The following is a 17601-nucleotide window of genomic DNA, read 5'->3' on the forward strand; positions in this document are numbered from 1 at the left end:
TTCAGAAAACTTCCTTTAATCCGGCCTCAATAGAAACAGACAGATAGGTGCCGGATTATCAGTCAATCCTAGAAATGTCCATAAAACTCACTTATAATAAAACGTTAGCACAAAATCTGCTACTAGCGTGAAATTCCTGTAATCCAGAATCCGATAATCCTGGAAGTCTGATAATCCGGTACAGTCCTGAGCAGTGGTAAGAAATTAGAAAATTCTTGGTTAAGTCGACATTTGGTCATGCACCAGTCTCGGTAAAATCGTGGGTTTGCGGACAACATGTGAAGTCTTATTGATGTCGTATTAATGGAATTTTACTACATAACTTTATCTTACTTTTGGCTTCTCTTTGCTCAGTTTGGCATATATTTAAAGGAGCACTCCGGGGAAAACAAATAAAGCTTCACTGTAGCGATCGGTGGGGTCTCCGTGCTCGGACCCGCACCGATCAAAACTTTTGACATGTCACTCACTATGTGATGTCAAACGTTTTTTGAAAGTTTAGTTACCCTTTAAAGCATATGGCCACCATTTTTTGTGCACGTCTTCATGTTTCCGGGTGGGGGTGTGTAGTCGAATTTGTCCCTTGGCTGTATTCAGGATTTCAGCTGAGCCCCATTGAGACTGACTTGCAATACCAGGCACAGCCTATGGACAATGGGGGCGCCGTTTCTGAAAGAAAAAAAAAATAACCTCTTTTGTGATCTTAGACAAACCCCTTCAAGTGCCTGACAGGACGCCGCTGTCTGGATCTTTCTTCTCTTCTAAAAGTCAAAATGTCATGAAGTATAAAAAAAAAGAAAGAAAAACTGCTGAATTGCCGTGATTCTTGCTGGGAAGTGCATTGCCTAGAAACGAACCCGCTGTGGCGACTGTTAATTATGGTTTACATTAATTATGTACTAATTAAAGCAGATCATAAATCTGGACTAATTCCATCCCCCCCGAGCCGCACTTGGCTACAGATATGACATGTGCAGAAGGCAAAGAATTTGTAATTGGGAAACCATGCCGGGCGGCTGAGGAGCGGCCATGCTGTTACGTATAACAAGACGTCTGTAATTCGTGATGAACCCTAGTCCTGCGCTAACAGTTGCTATGGTGACCAGAGATATTGGAGGCGCATGACATTACATGGACGCGTACGATGTTATGCGACCACCCAAAAAAACGGCACGTTGCTATACTCACATTCGCCTGCAGCGTCCTCTTCCGTAATTTTTAAACTTTCCAATCTGCCCTACTTTCTCGTGACGCCATTGTTTACTAGCACTGAAAGCTGGGCCGTCCCACTGCGCAAGTAGCGAGGCTGAAAACTACACTTCCCATGATTCCCGTTTTCTGTTCTTGATGACTGGTCACATGATCTGTGACACGCCGTGCAGGGGGAGTATCTTACAGAGTAGGACTGATCACATGATCTATGACGTTTCGTACTTCAGGGAGGAAACGTGATCAAAGTGTCACAGATCAAGGAAGTCATGTGACCTGTTCCCGGAGCGGCTTTCGTGGGACTTTCAGGTCGCTATGTGACTCCCGTTCTCTTCTATGGGGAAAAAGTTACAGGCGAAAAAAAAAAATGTGTCTGTTCCCTTGTGACTGACCGCTGCTGTAGTCATAATTGTGCCGTCGTTACTGATCCTAACAATTTAAGGATTGGTAACATTTATGGAAATCTGCTCATCCGGTCGGAATACTGGGGCTAAGCAGCGACTTTGGTCGCGAAACAAAGTCACACAAAAAATGGTTGCGATTTGTCTGCGACTTGCTGTTGCACAACTATTTTAAGATACGATTTAAGCGTTGCGACATCCAAGATACCCATAAGAAAAACCGCTGACGTGCCACAAATGAGTCGCGGTCGCACGTGCGATCTGCGTTAAAAAAAATCCATCAGGTTTGGGGTTTTTGCGTCTGTCGTGTCATAACACGACAACATTCACAATCATTACTTGCACTCACATCGCAACCAGAGTCCTGTGCGGCTCCAGCCTCAGTGACCTGCGCTGTAGATTTATTTGGTCACACACTTTAGAAATTTAGAGGGGGAAGTGAACCCAGGTGTCTCCTGCTGCCAGCATGGCATTCCGTAGCGCTAAGCGCCGCCCAGTTGAAAAACACGCCTACTTCATCCCGACAGACGTCATTTGAATGGTGGGCGTGGTCTTATCGTGCTTTGTTCTAGTGGGCGTATCGGGAGGCGGAGTAGCCCGTCTTGGTTGCTTGGCAACAGGACGCTGCGCTCGGTGACCGTGTTTTCTGATCGCCTGAGACCGGGAGCTGCAGGATGCCGCCCAAGAAGAAGAAAGGGAAAGGAAGCGCCGCCGGTAAGAAGGAGAAAGCGGTGGAGAAGACCAAAGCGGAGCCAGTATCGGAGGAGAGCAAGGAGTACTACCAGCTGCAGATCCGGGACCTGGAGGGCCGCCTGGACAGGTGCGCAGGGCATGCCTGTGACTCGGGTTCTTGTGGTACTACAAGTCCCAGCCCTCCAGCTAGACAGAAGTGTGTAGAGCAGGGGTCAGCAACGTTCCGCACTCCTGCTGTTGTAAAACTACAACTCCCAGCATGCATTGATACCTGTGTCAGGACATGCTGGGAGTTGTAGTTTCTCAACAGCAGGAGAGCAGAACATTGCTGAGAGAGTGCAATACCATAAGCGCTACTTTTCAAGAGGTTCTGCATCAGCAGTGGTCTGATATAACCTGTCAATATAAAGGTCTTACTCCCTAATGTGAAAAGTTACATAACTTCACCATAGGATGTGGTGAAAAATGGTGTCCCACCCTTGCTCTGTAGCGTGGGGGACCACGTGAACAAAAGTGGCGCATGAATGGACTCCGCGGTCACGTGATGTATCATATGACCTCTACGTCCCTCCTGCGCATGCCGCTATTATTTGTATGGTGCTTTGTATATATCTGCGCATACAAGGGACGTTATGGACGCAGCGGTCACATGATGCATCACAGCCTGTCAATGCACCGCTGCGGCTTACATGATCCTCTACCCCAAGCTACAGATCGGGCGGAATACCCACTATTTCTACTGACAATCTATAGGTAAGTTATGTCATGTTATATGACATTTATATTGAGAAAATGTCCAGCCCCTTTGAAGACTCATTCAGACCGCCGTAACGCGGCGAATTACAGCCGCAAGAACCGAACCCTAGTCATCTATATCCTGTTCACTTAAACAGCGGGGGCCCAGTTCTTGCGGCCATAACACAGATGCTAAAATCCAAACGCATTACAGGAGAGAGAGAGAAATGTAGACAGACGAGATAGATGGACCAGAGAGAGATAGACGAGAGAAAGAGATATACACAAAAGTGGCGCATGAATGGACTCCGCGGTCACGTGATGTATCACGCGGTCCCTCCTGCGCATGCATATTCCAACAAAATGATACAAAACCTGTATAAAGGTGCAAGAACACCTGTGAATGCAAATATACAGCACACAAGAACATTTTTTGTTGGATTGTGCTGTTCAAACTTTTGTGTTTATGTGATCCATATATGTGGGGTTAGTGACTGCCTCCATTTTTGTTCTTGCGCTCCTCCCATTCCACCCTGGCTGATTTTAATCAGTTCAATGCTGTTCCTACCATCCCCAGGTATATATGTAGGTTTAGTCCCAGTTCTGGGTGCATGTGCAGAGTAGGTCCCCACCTTACAGAGGTCGCCTTGTCGTGGCAGGTGGGCCAACACTTTTTGATCAAAACGTGCACTAAGAACCTCCCTATTATAAGTAGATTTAGCATTACTGCAGATTTATTTATATTTAGTTGTTTAGCTGGCATTAGTGTTCGCAGTGTACGGTCGCCATTTTCTTGTGTGCTGTGTATGTGCAGTCACAGGCGTTCTTGCACCTCTATACACATTTTGTATCATTTTGTTGGAATGTGCTGTTCAAACTTGTGTGTTAAGATAGATAGATAGATATGAGACACATAGATATGAGATAGATAGATAGATAGATAGATAGATAGATAGATATGAGACACATAGATAGATATGAGACACATAGATATGAGAGATAGATAGATAGGAGATAGATAGATAGATATGAGATAGATAGATAGATAGATAGATAGATAGATAGATAGATAGATAGATAGATAGAGATAGATATGAGACACATAGATATGAGACACATAGATATGAGATAGATAGATATGAGATAGATAGATAGATAGATAGATAGATATGAGATAGATAGATAGATATGAGATAGATAGATAGATATGAGATAGATAGATAGATATGAGATAGATAGATAGATATGAGATAGATAGATATGAGATAGATAGATAGATAGATAGATAGATAGATAGATAGATAGATATGAGATAGATAGGAGATAGATAGGAGATAGATAGGAGATAGATAGATATGAGATAGATAGATAGATAGATATGAGATAGATAGATAGATAGATATGAGATAGATAGATAGATAGATATGAGATAGATAGAACATATAACTGTGGTGAATGAACTTTATTCACTTTCTCATTTCCCTCAGATATCAAAAAAAATGGGATGAAATTTGTGCCAAGGAGATCTTCTTCCAGGCTCAGTTTGAGCAGCTTTCTAGTGACAAGAAGGAGATTGTGTCGTTTCTGAAACGCACCCTGAACCAGCGCGTCGATGAAATCGCCGACCTCAATGACCAGGTGTCTGGTCTGCAGCAGGCCAAGGATACGGAGAAGGAAGCATACGAGACGCAGCTGTCACAGATGAGGCATGAGTTCCAGGAGACTAAGGACAGGCTCACGTCGGAGAACATGCTGTTAGGTAATGCTCAGGGCACCTTCTAACAACTTCGCTCTCATACTTCTAACCTGCCCAGTGTATGCCAGTCTGGTCAATCTCATCGTGCCAGAGCACTGCTGCCCCTTGATGCAATTCACATTGTCTACTTTGTCCCAATTCTTCTCCGACTCTTACAATCTGGATTGTATGACTTGATATCTTTATCTTAGTTATTAAACAATCACATAGCATCCCTGTAAATCTGTGGAGATCCGCAACGACGCGCTAGAGATCCGCAACGACGCGCTAGACATCCGCAACGACGCGCTAGAGATCCGCAACGACGCGCTAGACATCCGCAACGACGCGCTAGAGATCCGCAACGACGCGCTAGACATCCGCAACGACGCGCTAGACATCCGCAACGACGTACCAGAGATCTGCAATGACGTACTATTTCCTTTTTTGCCAGCGGGCAGATTGGCCTCCTTGGAAGAGTTCAGAGTGCAGAAAGAAGACCTGATGGCCAAGTTTGCTGCATTGGAGGAGAAGTTAAGAAAGCAGGAGGAAGAGCACAAAGATCTAATGTACAAGCTGGAGAAGAAGGCCGTGCTGGACAAGGACAGGTCAGTGCCATCTAACAAGGGGCAGCACTCATCCGTAGCTAGAACACTTCTGTGTATGCCAAGTACACATGTAGCATCTGTAAAATGTCATAATACAGTGGGTACAAATGCACCAGCTTAACCACCCAGTACCAATCAGGGGGCAAAATGGAGTGTGGCTCTTAGTTAGCCCTCTTAACATGGAAATCATGGCCTTATCTGAAGTCTTAAGGTGCCCACACAAATTAGATGACAGTCGGCCGAACCTGCCAATTTCAGCGGAACGGGCTGCCGATCTAATGTGCATGGGGGTGTTCGGACTCTCCGCCAACTGTAGACATCGCTGGGAGAAAAGGATCAAGCATGTTGGAATTTTTCCTGCCAGAAATGCATTCTCTTCTCAGCATTGAAAACACATGTACGCTTGGTTGAGAGAAGATTACATGTGTATGGGGGAGTCGGGAGGAATATCTGCCTCGTTCACACAGTGCAGATTTTGCATGCCTTTTTTTTTCCCATCTAAAACCAGAATTGGATCCAGAAGAGCAGACTTGTAAGGCCTTTCTTTAGTTTAGGTTCCATTCCTGATTTTGGCTTAAAAAAAAAATACATGCAAAGTCTGCAGCAAATCTGCACGGTGTGAACAAGGCCTTAGGATTCTAAGGGGCTATAAGGGCTCTTGGCAATTGAACGGATCAAGATTTCTCGCTGAAGACCAGGGAGCAACATTCGCATATAGTACACACTTAAAGGGTCATTCCCATATTATAAAGTGATGGCATATCGCTAGGATATGGCGTCACTTTTTGATCGGTGGGTGTCCAACCTCCTGGACCCCTACGGTCCTAAAAATGAAGGGCCGCAGCACTGAAATGGGTCCGGCTGCATTTCCCTGCACAGCTGGGTGGCCAGGACGTCGTTGTGCTGGGAAAACTTAGAAGAAAACAAAATCAGCGCTGTTGCCCCTTCATTCTAAGGATAGGTGGGGGGCCCAGACCAATGATAAAGTGATGGCATATCCTGGCAATATGCCATTACTTATAAAATGGAATAACCCTTTAAAGGTCTGCTTTCCAGATGTATCACCTGGACCTTCCACAATTTTACTGAGCTATAGGGATCTGAATGGGGACCTAAGGACGGTTTTACTTAATTCTGAATAATTCTACTTGGACCCGGAAGTATTTTTGACATGTTAACTTTGACAACTAGTCCCAGATCTCACCCACTTTCTGTTAACCAATCTCATGGTGGGGGGGGGGGGGTCTACATGATGAGATCTTCTCATTCCCTTTATTTGGCAGTTCTGGTTGTGAAGCTGAATTGTCATCATTAGATGTCCATGGTGACAGTTACTTACATTTGGGGACCTTTTCCTTATTGAGGACCACTGGCTTTATCTTATAGAAGAAGTCCTGAGCCACCGTCCCTTAATAGGGTTAACACGATCTTAAAGGTCATCTGAAAAGTAATTGCCTGAAAGTGGACAAACCCTCTAAGACCCTTGACGTTAGGCATAGCGGGATTCACTAGATTACCTTCTGAGAGAAACGTGGACTATTCTGGTTCTCTCCTCAGGTTGAAGAAGGAAATGGTGCAGAAGGTCAACACCGTGGCAGCTGAATTCCGCAGAGTATCCAACGACCAGATGGCGGAAACCACAAAGCGCGCAATCCGTGAGAACGCAGCCATCAGTTCCCAGCTTGCTAAAATGTCTGAAAAGAGCTTAGAGCTGATCCAAGAGAACGACCAGCTGAAAGAACATGAATCCGAGATGAAGAAACAGCTGGAGATGCTGGAGGAGAATGAGAAGGAGTTTGTGAAAAACAACCTAAGCAACCAAAAGGTAAACCGTCCACTGGCTCTTCTAAGGATTCAACAGTTTAGTGAACGGCTATTGACATTAAAGGGTGTCCGTACGAAAATGGAATTGGACTAGATATAGGGGTCCAACCACTGGGACCACCACCAATCCAAAAGAACTGGTTTGCCCAAGAGTGGCCATGCAGAGAAATATGCCATAGAAGACTTTTGTGGGGAAACCCCTTTAATCCATAATAAATGGGCCAACCTTATCTTATCCTGCAGAGTAAGGCGATGTTCATACACGAAAGTAAAAACGGCTGTCAAATACGGAGCGGTTTCCAAGGGAAAACAGCCTGATTTTCAGCAGTTTTAAAAAGCATCAAAGTTTTTTGATGCGTTATTTGGAGCAGTTTTTCTATTGACACAATAGAGGCCACGTAAAAAAAAAAAAAACACCCCATCTAAATAAAACAACGTTTTTCCCATTCAAATAAATGGGCAGATGTTTGGAGGCGTTCAGTTTCCGTTTTTTCAGGACTTTTTCGCTCCGAAAAACGCCCGATACCCTTAAGGTTGATGCGCTTGCACACATTTATCGTAACACTCCAGGCAAAACATATACACTGTGTTATGCCCAATGCATGGCAGGGGGCAGCGCATTATGGGGATTCAAAGACCAAAGAAAGTAGTCGTGCACCACCCCCGCACTAGGCATAACAGTGTAGCAGTTTTGCGTGGTTATCCTGGTTGGCTATAAACCAGGGGCCTTATAGATATCCATAATAAGTTAATGTAGGGGGCGCTAATTTCACTCGTGAGGCTGCCAACTGTCCTTTCTAAAAGAAAAGAGTTACTGCAAAGAGAATGCTACTGATTGGCCAATACATCATAGAGGTCATAGATGGGATGCAATGTCACAGCCAGCCATTGCACCCTATAGGCAAGGCACTGTATTCATTACAAAAGCAGTAAGTCCATTAAGTTGCCAACATCAAACTGCAATGTGACTGCGATGACGTCATGACATAACATAAAACAGTCTGCCCTGATGCCACCGAATACTTCTAGGGTGGCACTTACATAATACATTTCACCACACAGGCTTAGGGATAAGTAGGAGTCCAAACGGACTGCAGTTATGTCGTTTTTCTATAGTGGGTCACCGGAAAAAGAACTATAGATAATTTAAGTAGAGACTAAGGACCCGGGCAAGCAAAACCTCAGGATGTTCTGTTGATGGAGCAGATTTTCTCTTATTTCCATGCGACAGGTGATCCGTATGTTGACGGAGAAATGTCATCAGCAGCAGGGAATTCTAGACCTGGCAATCCAGAAGGAGCAGGATCTGAATCATCTGCACACGGAGCATCAGTCTCTCCAAGAAGAGGCACAGGCACTTAGGTGAGGACCGTGAATATGTAAAGACGTACATGAGAGATGTGCGTGTTTTGTAATACTCCAATGCATTCAAAAAGAAAAAAAAAAATCACGCAACTTTACAAATAGTCTCGATTCAAATTTTTCTGCCGTTTGGTGTATACAGCTCATATCCCAGTCTATGCGTCTCCATGGTTACAGACTAAAAATAAACCCCGAGTGTAGTCTGATCCTGCAGAGATTTGTTACTCCCTTTCCATCTGCCCCCTAGTAAGTTTGATTGTAGAAGGGGGAGTGGAGTAAGGTCATTATGCTGGGTCTTGTAGTTCACAAAAGCTGGCGAGCCACAGGTTGCAGACCAATCGTCACACAGATCTCAATAACCAAGTTGTAATATTACACGGATGAAGTGTAGTAACAGGCTGTGCGTTTCCTCTAGGCTGAGAATGTCATCCCTGGAGGAAGAGGTGCAAAGAATGATGGAGGAGATGAACAAAGCAAACAGACAGCTAGAAGACGAGGTGAAGACGCGGCAAACGGTGGAGAAGGTTTTAAGCCAGGCGGCGTCTTCTCTGAAGGACATGCTCGTGGTACGAAGCTGCGCCATACACAATTCAAAATGTCAAACGTTTCTTAAAGAGACAGTACAAGGCCAGGTTCATACTGTGTGATAGTGCCCCCCTCCCCTGCATGTTTATACAGCATGTACAGGTCTATTAGATTAAAAAAAGATGTAAGAAACAGTCCTAGAATGGATTTCTATTTATCGCTTTAAATAGGAACGTGTCAGATGTTTTCATTGGTGGAGGTCCAGGTGCGGAGACCCTCACTGATCGCAGCGCTTGACTGAGCAATCGCTCTGATTGGTTGTTTGACCTGGGAAAGGCAGGGTTAGCGGAGTACGGCCTATATAGTGCACGTCTCCCCCTTTGTTGTAGTAATCGGTACCCGGACCCCAATCAGTCAAAACTTCTATGTCAACGATAGGAACTCTAAGTTAATAGCAGACAAATAGGATATATTTAATATATACCTATATCGCTCCCTTTCCAAGCATGATTGATGCGGGTAGTAAGGGGGAGCAGGCGCAAATCAACAGAAAACATTTAGAGGAAAGTGAGTGATGGCAGCAGAGAATACAGGCGCTGTGAACTTTCGCTTTGAGCAACTGACCTAGTAAGGCATAGGGGTGTTATAGAGGTGCCCCCCACCCCCCAATTCAGGACCTCCTATTGGCCAGGGCTCCAGATGACTCAGGGTGACCATATATTACATGGTTGACCATTCTTTTGAATAGGCACCATGTATTACCATATTTCTCCTGTAGAGGCAAATTCAGTATTCTGCGTGACCCGCTCGCATTTGACAGACTGCATCCAATGACCGGATATACCTGCGTACGTTCAAGTTGTTTGTGCATTTACAGGAAAAGTCCACGGACCATCATGATAACGAACAAGTTAAATCCTTAGCAAGACGTAACCAGATGCTGCACAGTCTCCTGGTGCTACTGAACAGTGCGGCGACTCTAGGACTGGGGCCTGCCCTGAATGACTTCCAGAGCAGAGACTCTCACTACGAGGAGCATCATCTGTCATCCAAGAGCAGCAGGTACATGAAGATCATTAATAAACGCACAATATGGTTTATTTTGGGGTGCCTTGCGGCCTTTGGAAACAGTTGTTAAAGCAAATTTCTGTTAAAACCCATAAGTTTCAGCAGGAACTGTGTTTCCCCTGCGGTGGCGCTGCAGGGAAATTGAACACTTGCTGCCAAGTTCCCCTACGGATTACAGCTGATCGCTGGGGTCCAAGCAATGTGACACCCTGTGATCAGCTTATCAGGGGACCCTTCTAACAAAAAGGGATTTCCAAAGTCGACATATCTCTTTAACAAGGCATGTAAGTAAGTGTTCCAGTATAGTATGAAGTTAAGTTTTAACATTGATGGCAGGATGTGCCATCATTGTCTGATTGGTGAGGGTCTGACCTCTGGGATCCTAATCGATCCTTGGGATGAAGGGGCCACAGTGCTAGGTAAAGCAGAGCAGCCCTTTCAGACTTTGTCTCACATGGCACGACTCACGGCCTGGCACTATGGAAGAACTGCAACATAGCGCAATTCATTTGATAGGGCTTTGTTAAAAGGGCGCAGGGTCCAAAAAAAGAAGGCGAAGCGGCCCCCTGTTAAGTTACATGTAAATAGATTGACAAAGTAACAGCAGAAATATTAACACAAAGATCACACTTAATGTAGAGATAATAGAATATGAATACAATTCTCATCTCTTCTCTAGGCAGACAGCGTCTCCTGCCCTGAAGGGTCCAGGTGTTATCCCTCATTATCGTATGGGAGATCTGGGACTGGTGCCAAGACAAGATGTCTCCAACGCCATACTTGGCAAGATTGGGATGTTGTCCAGAACCACAAAGCTTGGTCCAATACAAGCCAATCCTGCCCTAGCTACGGTAAGTCTAGACTAAGGGCACGTTCAGACGTGGCGGATTTGCTACGGACAGGCCGCAGTGGAAATCTGCAGCAGACTTTTCTTTGGTTGCTAAAGCCTTTCCGTTAACGTTGCAGAAAACAACAGTGTGGAAAAGAGCTTGCGGTGCGGAATGTACATGCTCAGTCTGCTGCAGAAAAGCAGCGATCGTCACTGCAGATTTCAGCCTTTTGCCATGCATAGCTGAAACCTGCAGCAAGTCTGCCGCAAAATCCGGATGAACCCTCAAATATGCAAATTTTGCAGCAGATTCGTTGCGTAATTGCCACAAATTTGCAACAAAATCTGCAGCGGAATATTTCCGCCAGGCCTGTACATGCCCTTATGGTCAAGACATTTTTTGTGCTTTCTACTCCCTTATAGGTCTATATGATTAATATACCTTTTCTCTGTCGACTCTCAGGACCTGCTTACACTAAGCCAGGATGAAAAACTCCCAAAACAAAAAGCGTTACCAAGAATTTCGTCAACATCGTCCGGCAATGCTCTTCTAATGGCTAAATGACAATAAACTACACGAGTAAATACAACATGTAAAACGACAGTTATAAGAATAAAATACATGTCAGCGTCCCACAAGTCATTAGAAATCATGTGACCAGCGCACAATTGTAGACACGCAACTTTTTTACCTCCCCAGCCCATTCTTCTTTTCACCTATGTAGACAATGTATTCCTATGGTGCGTAGCCCTAACCTGACATTTGTAGTGTGATGTCAAATTTACAAACAACCTCAGCGATCACGTGAACCAAAAGGAAGACAACAAACCGAGCGACATATGTGATTTGTTTCAATCCAAAATTCACTTTTGTTTGGAGAGAAAATTGTTTTTTTTCCCCATTCACAAAATTAAAGGAACACAGGGCAAAACTGATACAATGTGTTGTGCCCGGTGCAGGGCCTGAGGGGGCGGAGCATGACACAGGGATTCAAACACCTAAGAGAATGTCCGCACTAGGCATAACAGTATCCGTTTTACCTGGAGTGTTTCTTTAACCATTTGATAACTTAGTCAGAGAAGCGGTGTGGGAGTGCCCATGTTGTACAAAGCATCAATATAAAGAAACTTTGTAATGTATCTTATTAGGTAAAAATGTCATTTCCCTCACCTTCCCGGAGCAGGTTTTCCTCCCTCTTGCCGCCTACAGACTCTCTGCAAGGCGGGTTCCAAAGGGACGGATACGCTGCGTAAAAACCACGCAGCGTATCCGACCTGGAACCCGCAGTACATCCTGTCCAAAAACCGCATCATCTTGTGGTGCGTTTTTTCGGATGGAATTTCCCCTACGGAAAGCAGTGGTTAAAAAAACGCTCTTACTTACGTAGGTTGTTGTTATGGCGATGCGTCACTCCATCGCAGTCCGGTCTCCCTGGATGACGCTGCAGCCCATGTGACCACTGCAGCCTGTGATTGGCCTGTGATTCGCTGCAACGGTCACATGGGATACAACGTCATCCCAGGAGGCTGGACTGCAGGAAGGAGGAGGGCGTTTTGGTTAAGTATGATTTTATTTGTTTTCCGTAGTTGCGATTGGCCTGGCCTAAGTTTTCAGAAACCTCCTCAGTCCCCAAAATCCATCTTCAGCGACATAGTAAATAATAGACAGGGAGGAGGGGGATGCAGCTTCAGCTTTTCCTTCTATTTGCGTTATTGAGAAATGGTATGCTGAGAGGGGAGAGAAAGCTGAAGTTGAGCGTCTGATCAGTGGAGGTCCAGCCATCAATGCATGTAGCAGGAAGTCCGTTAGCAATTGTGCTCCATCAGGGTGTACAACCCATCTAGTACTGCAGAACACACCAACAGAGACCCAACTACACAACTGTGGTCCCTACAATCTTCTGGTTTCACCCAACGATGCGATCTGATGTCCACCACAGGTGGCGCTAGACCTCAGCTGAAAGTTTATGAATTTAATATTCTAGTGGGTAGCTACCTTCATACTCTGTTTGCCACTGGCCCAGTACTTGCCATAGCAGCAGTGGCCCGAGTTCTTTTTTTGATGTGTTCAAGTAACAAGTCCAGACCCTTATCCAGAACTGGAGACAGCGTCTCTTGCTCACTCTTTGTAAAGCGTCCCAGTACATATGTGGTGACTGAAGACTTGTCATCTGGGCGCCCAATGCCAATCAAGAGCCTGATCATCGTCTGCCAAGGGAAAAAAAAATAAAGACATAATATAAAGGCTTTATTACAGAAGTAAAAGTAAATGAAGGTGGACATGCTTGGGGGGGGGATCATTTGTTGTAGAACTTACATCTGATTTCAGGTGGTCGATGCAGGAACGGACGCCATTGTGGCCCCTATAAAACAGAGACGAATATAGTTACATCACTGGGTTGCAGTAGGTTCGTTGTGATTAGTTTAGAAGTTACTCTACGGCAGGAATGAGATACTTTAATAAAATAAATTTTGGTCACATGTAGAAAATCACTGATTTGTTGTTCCCTGTTATCAGCCAATTTTGACAGAAGGTCCATAATTACCCCTGCCTTCACGATCACTAATTTATTTCACGCCTCTCCAGTGCAGAGAACGCCCATTAATGCACACGTCAATGATATTAGCAACTTCATTTTAGTTGATGACTTTTGAGGTTCAGTTCCTTTAAAGTGGCTCGGTCAGGACACCTATTTGACGGCAGCATAGGATAGAGGGGGAGACGCTGAGCTCGGGGATATATAATATTCTATTATTTGATTCAGTATTCTTAGGTAAAAAGCTGCAGGGACTAATAGAGAAAAGCCTGTGAGTCCTGCTTCCTCCACCCACACAGAGTGATGGACAGCTAGTCTTGTATAGGTTTGTATACAGTGAGAGCTGTCAATCACTGTGGGAGGGGCAAGTAGTGAGAGCTGTCAATTACTGTGTGGGCGGGGCAAGTAGTGATAGCTGTCAATCACTGTGTGGGCAGGGCAAGCAGGACTCACAGGCTCTCTATAAATCCTGATAGCTTTTTACATGAAAATAATGAATCAAAACATAGAACATTATATATCCCCGAGCTCAGCGTCTCCCCCTCTACCCTCATATAGGGGACCCGACAGATCCACTTCTGTAAAGTGATCAGTGTATGGTTTATTGTTGAGCTAGTCACCTTGCACTCCCTCCAAGCTTCAGAGTCACCTTCCCCAGAGCTTTGTCCAGCTCATCATGCAGTAGATAGATATTCTCAGCTGTCAGACGGAACTTTCCAGCTGTATAAGAAAATAAACAATCCTTATAAAATGATTTCCGTACTTAATTACCCCGAAGACTAATAAACCTTGCACATTTGAGTACTTTGCATATTAAGAGATATTTAATTTCTTACATATAACCAAAAATAAAGGAATTATTGGGAACCTAGACCAGAAACAGCCCCCCATTACAGCGCCAGCTTATTACAGTGCCCCCATAAAAGATCCAGCAAGGACCTCCAGAACAGCTAGCAACAGTGATAAAATAAGAAAACCAGGCTGCACCGTTGCCCCCCAGCCTGCAACAATTCTCCTATAGCAAAGACAGCTTGCCGCAGAGTCCCCCATAACAGTAGCCGCCTGAAACAGTGAGAGGGGGAAGAAACGTTCTGCCACAGAAGCATGGTCTAGGGCACCGGCTACCTGCTAGATCTGTGACATGTACCTGCTAAGGTAGCGAGATTGCGCCAATCCTCACCTGCATTAGCCACACTCGTCCCATTAACATTCATAAACTGCCGGGGTTTTATTAGGACTAGATCAACGCCATCAAGGTGGGCGATGACCAGATCCGTTCCGGTCCTTCTGTCTGTCTTCCACTGATCGGCGACATTGAGCCTTCTTGCCAGCAGGTTAACGGCGATCATGCCCACACTGTGTCTAGTGCCAGACATGCCATGATTGCCAAGTCCAACCACCTAGACGTAGGAAACAATAGAAAACAGTCATTACATCTCACATTTTGCATTGCCAGCAACACAAGGACACGAAGGGGGTGATCTGAACGGTTTGCCACATATAAGAACTTGGCTCATCGACCGAATTAAAGACGTGGATTCCAGCACTTGGCGATTTATTTATTTTTATTACAAAAGGACGGGGCTAAATACACATTTATTAAAGGGATACTCCAAATTTTTAGGGGCGACAGTACTGGTCCCCAATCTGAAGATCACGTGTCAGACAATGGGCACAGCTGCCACTTTTGTGGTTGGTCTATGTTCTACCACTCACAATATGGAGACTCTCTGCCTGTCCTGCACGGTCATATATTTTATGTTCCATTACATGGGGATACCTGAACACACATGTTATATGAAGTCAACCAATATCACACAGGGCACAGGCAATACCTTCCCATACAAACATGGCCGAGCGTTTCATATACAACACTATTAAAACAAAATTGATTCACCATGAAGCGTTGCTCTCTAGTGGTGCTTCCACTGGCTGCCTGGCTCACACAACGACCCAAGCGGAGACAGCACACAGCCCGCACTGACTGCAGCATGATCCTCTACCAACATGGCAGATAAGAGCGGATGACATCCAGGTCATGTGACTGGCGGTCCGTCGTATGATTTTAGCATACTGACTATAGGCAAGTAAATCCGTAGTGTGCAGAGAACGTATGTGTTAGACGGAAGAGAGACCTCTACTGGCTTGGAGCGAAACTACACTTCCTCCAATACTAGCCATTTGTGTCTGAAGGGAGAGTGACCCCTGCTGGCTGGAGCGGAAATACACTTCCTACGTCAGAAACTGTTAGCCTTATGTGTCAAAGGGGAGACCCCTGCTGGCTTGGAGTGGTACTAGAGTAGAAAGTTGTTTTTTTTACTCTCTTTTTATATCTGAAGAAGGTGTATAACACAGGAAAGTAATAACGGGCACCAATATTCCTGTGATTGGCTCTATATGTAGTATAAGGCTAAAGCTCCATGGCAACATGGTATGATTTGCTTCCAAGGTCACTTGTGACCCCCCCATACAGAAACATTGACGTTGCGATGCAATCACGTTAATTTTACAGCGACTCGCCGGATCTGTATCGTCGTGTGCGCATTGCGCTGTGACATGTTCATTAAAACACATCACCAGCTCTTCTGCATTAGGCCTCATTCACACGAGCGTATTTCACGTCCGTGTTACGCACGTTAAAACAACGCACGTCACACGGACCTATGCAATTCAATGGGGCCATTCAGAAATTCCGTGTTTTTCACGCAGCGGACTCGCTGCATGTCCTATACTTGTGCGTTTTTTTGCGCATCACGCACCCATTGAAATCAATGGGTGCGGGAAAATCACGGAGAGCACACGAACGCACATCCGTGTGCCATGCGTTTTTCACGCAACAGTTTCTAAAGAAATGATGAGGAAAAAAAATATACCTCCTTCAGTTTATTTTGCTGATGTAAAAACGCGTGACATACGGATGACATACGTGCGTAAAAAACGCAGTCACGCACCGTACACAAATGTCACACGGAACTGCAATGCAAGAAAATCGCTGTGGTTTTTTTACGCGCGCAAAACAGACACGTTAGTGTGAATAAGGCCTTATACTGTATACCTGGATACATTGATCTGGACATGAGAACTGAAATCCAGTGTAGTCACCTACCAGCTCCCATGCCTGTTGCTAGGCAACAGCCCAAACATATTCTGGCACTACCTAGAAAGGACAAGGCTTGCAAAAAATATTCAATAAGTCTGAAGGTCTTGCTAAAAATTATGACAAAGGAGCCGTTTTTTTTTTTGTTTTTTTTTACTGATGTTTCCTTTTACTAAACTTCTAGTTCTCGAACATATTTTCTGATTTAGTTCTAAACTACTCTTCAAAAATGATAAGAAATATCTAATGGGCCGTGGGTAACACTTCATCCTGCATGCGGGTGACTTGGAAGCGGTTGACCCTACTGTTACATTATTACATCACAGATTCTAAAGATGGTCATGATGATGTAAGCGGTTCTATCCCGCACACCCCTGGTCTGATCACGATAATAAGTCATGGAGGAGGAACGTGGCAACCAGGAATAGAATGAGATACGTCTGTGCTGAAATCACCATCGTCCTGACTATCCTCAGAGTCTGGGCTCCAATCACTGCAAATAACATAACAACAGGTATAAAATATGACAACACCAAGCAAGAGGTGACCAAGGAAGGACCCAACCTGCTGCCCCTCTAACCCTAAGCAACATCCCCCACTCTAACCTGGCATGTGCCAAGGTGATCGCGGGCAAACCAATAGTAAACCCCATAAAACTAAAGGTGGTGGAATATGTGGTAACTGGACATGAGATGTTGAATTCATTGGTAAAAAAAAAAAAAGGTGCATTCACACGAGGGCGCAACTTTCCTAGATAATATTACAGGGTCTGCCCAGACAGAACAGTGTGCGCCCTTCAGGACTCCTCCGCAGGAGGGAATTTATACAGAAGGGACCTAAGCAAAAATAAAACTGAGCCCTCTCCCTGTGGGGTCGATTCAGTTCAATAAATTCCACCCAATTCTTGGGACAGGAAACGTATGTACTTGCATCCCATCCCACCCGTAGTTGAGTTGCCCCCTGCTTGGTTTGGTCATG

General features: G+C 45.0%; 2 protein-coding genes across 3 annotated transcripts; one reads left to right on the forward strand and one right to left on the reverse strand.

The window, feature by feature from the left end:
• Window positions 1-5: 5 nt before the first annotated feature.
• Window positions 6-15621, reverse strand: PTRH1 (peptidyl-tRNA hydrolase 1 homolog). The gene is made up of 6 exons (XM_075835144.1): window positions 15424-15621; window positions 14707-14926; window positions 14147-14246; window positions 13307-13352; window positions 12986-13197; window positions 6-669 (listed from the first exon to the last, which is right to left on the reverse strand). The coding sequence occupies exons 1-5, from the start codon at window positions 15517-15519 to the stop codon at window positions 12988-12990; spliced, it is 672 nt and encodes a 223-aa protein (XP_075691259.1). The 5' UTR covers window positions 15520-15621; the 3' UTR covers window positions 6-669; window positions 12986-12987.
• Window positions 2171-11628, forward strand: CFAP157 (cilia and flagella associated protein 157). Of its 2 annotated transcripts, none has more exons than XM_075835140.1 (9): window positions 2171-2430; window positions 4526-4797; window positions 5228-5381; window positions 6939-7206; window positions 8437-8567; window positions 8983-9133; window positions 9970-10154; window positions 10840-11011; window positions 11413-11628. In XM_075835140.1, exons 1-9 carry the CDS (start codon window positions 2285-2287, stop codon window positions 11476-11478), a joined length of 1545 nt encoding a protein of 514 aa, XP_075691255.1. In that variant the 5' UTR covers window positions 2171-2284; the 3' UTR covers window positions 11479-11628. The 2 variants fall into 2 exon arrangements, with proteins under 2 accessions (XP_075691255.1, XP_075691254.1); XM_075835139.1 differs by having other exon boundaries at window positions 2173-2430; window positions 11453-11628.
• Window positions 15622-17601: the final 1980 nt, after the last annotated feature.

Source organism: Rhinoderma darwinii, chromosome 8 (assembly GCF_050947455.1).
Source record: "Rhinoderma darwinii isolate aRhiDar2 chromosome 8, aRhiDar2.hap1, whole genome shotgun sequence".
Taxonomy (NCBI): domain Eukaryota; kingdom Metazoa; phylum Chordata; class Amphibia; order Anura; family Rhinodermatidae; genus Rhinoderma; species Rhinoderma darwinii.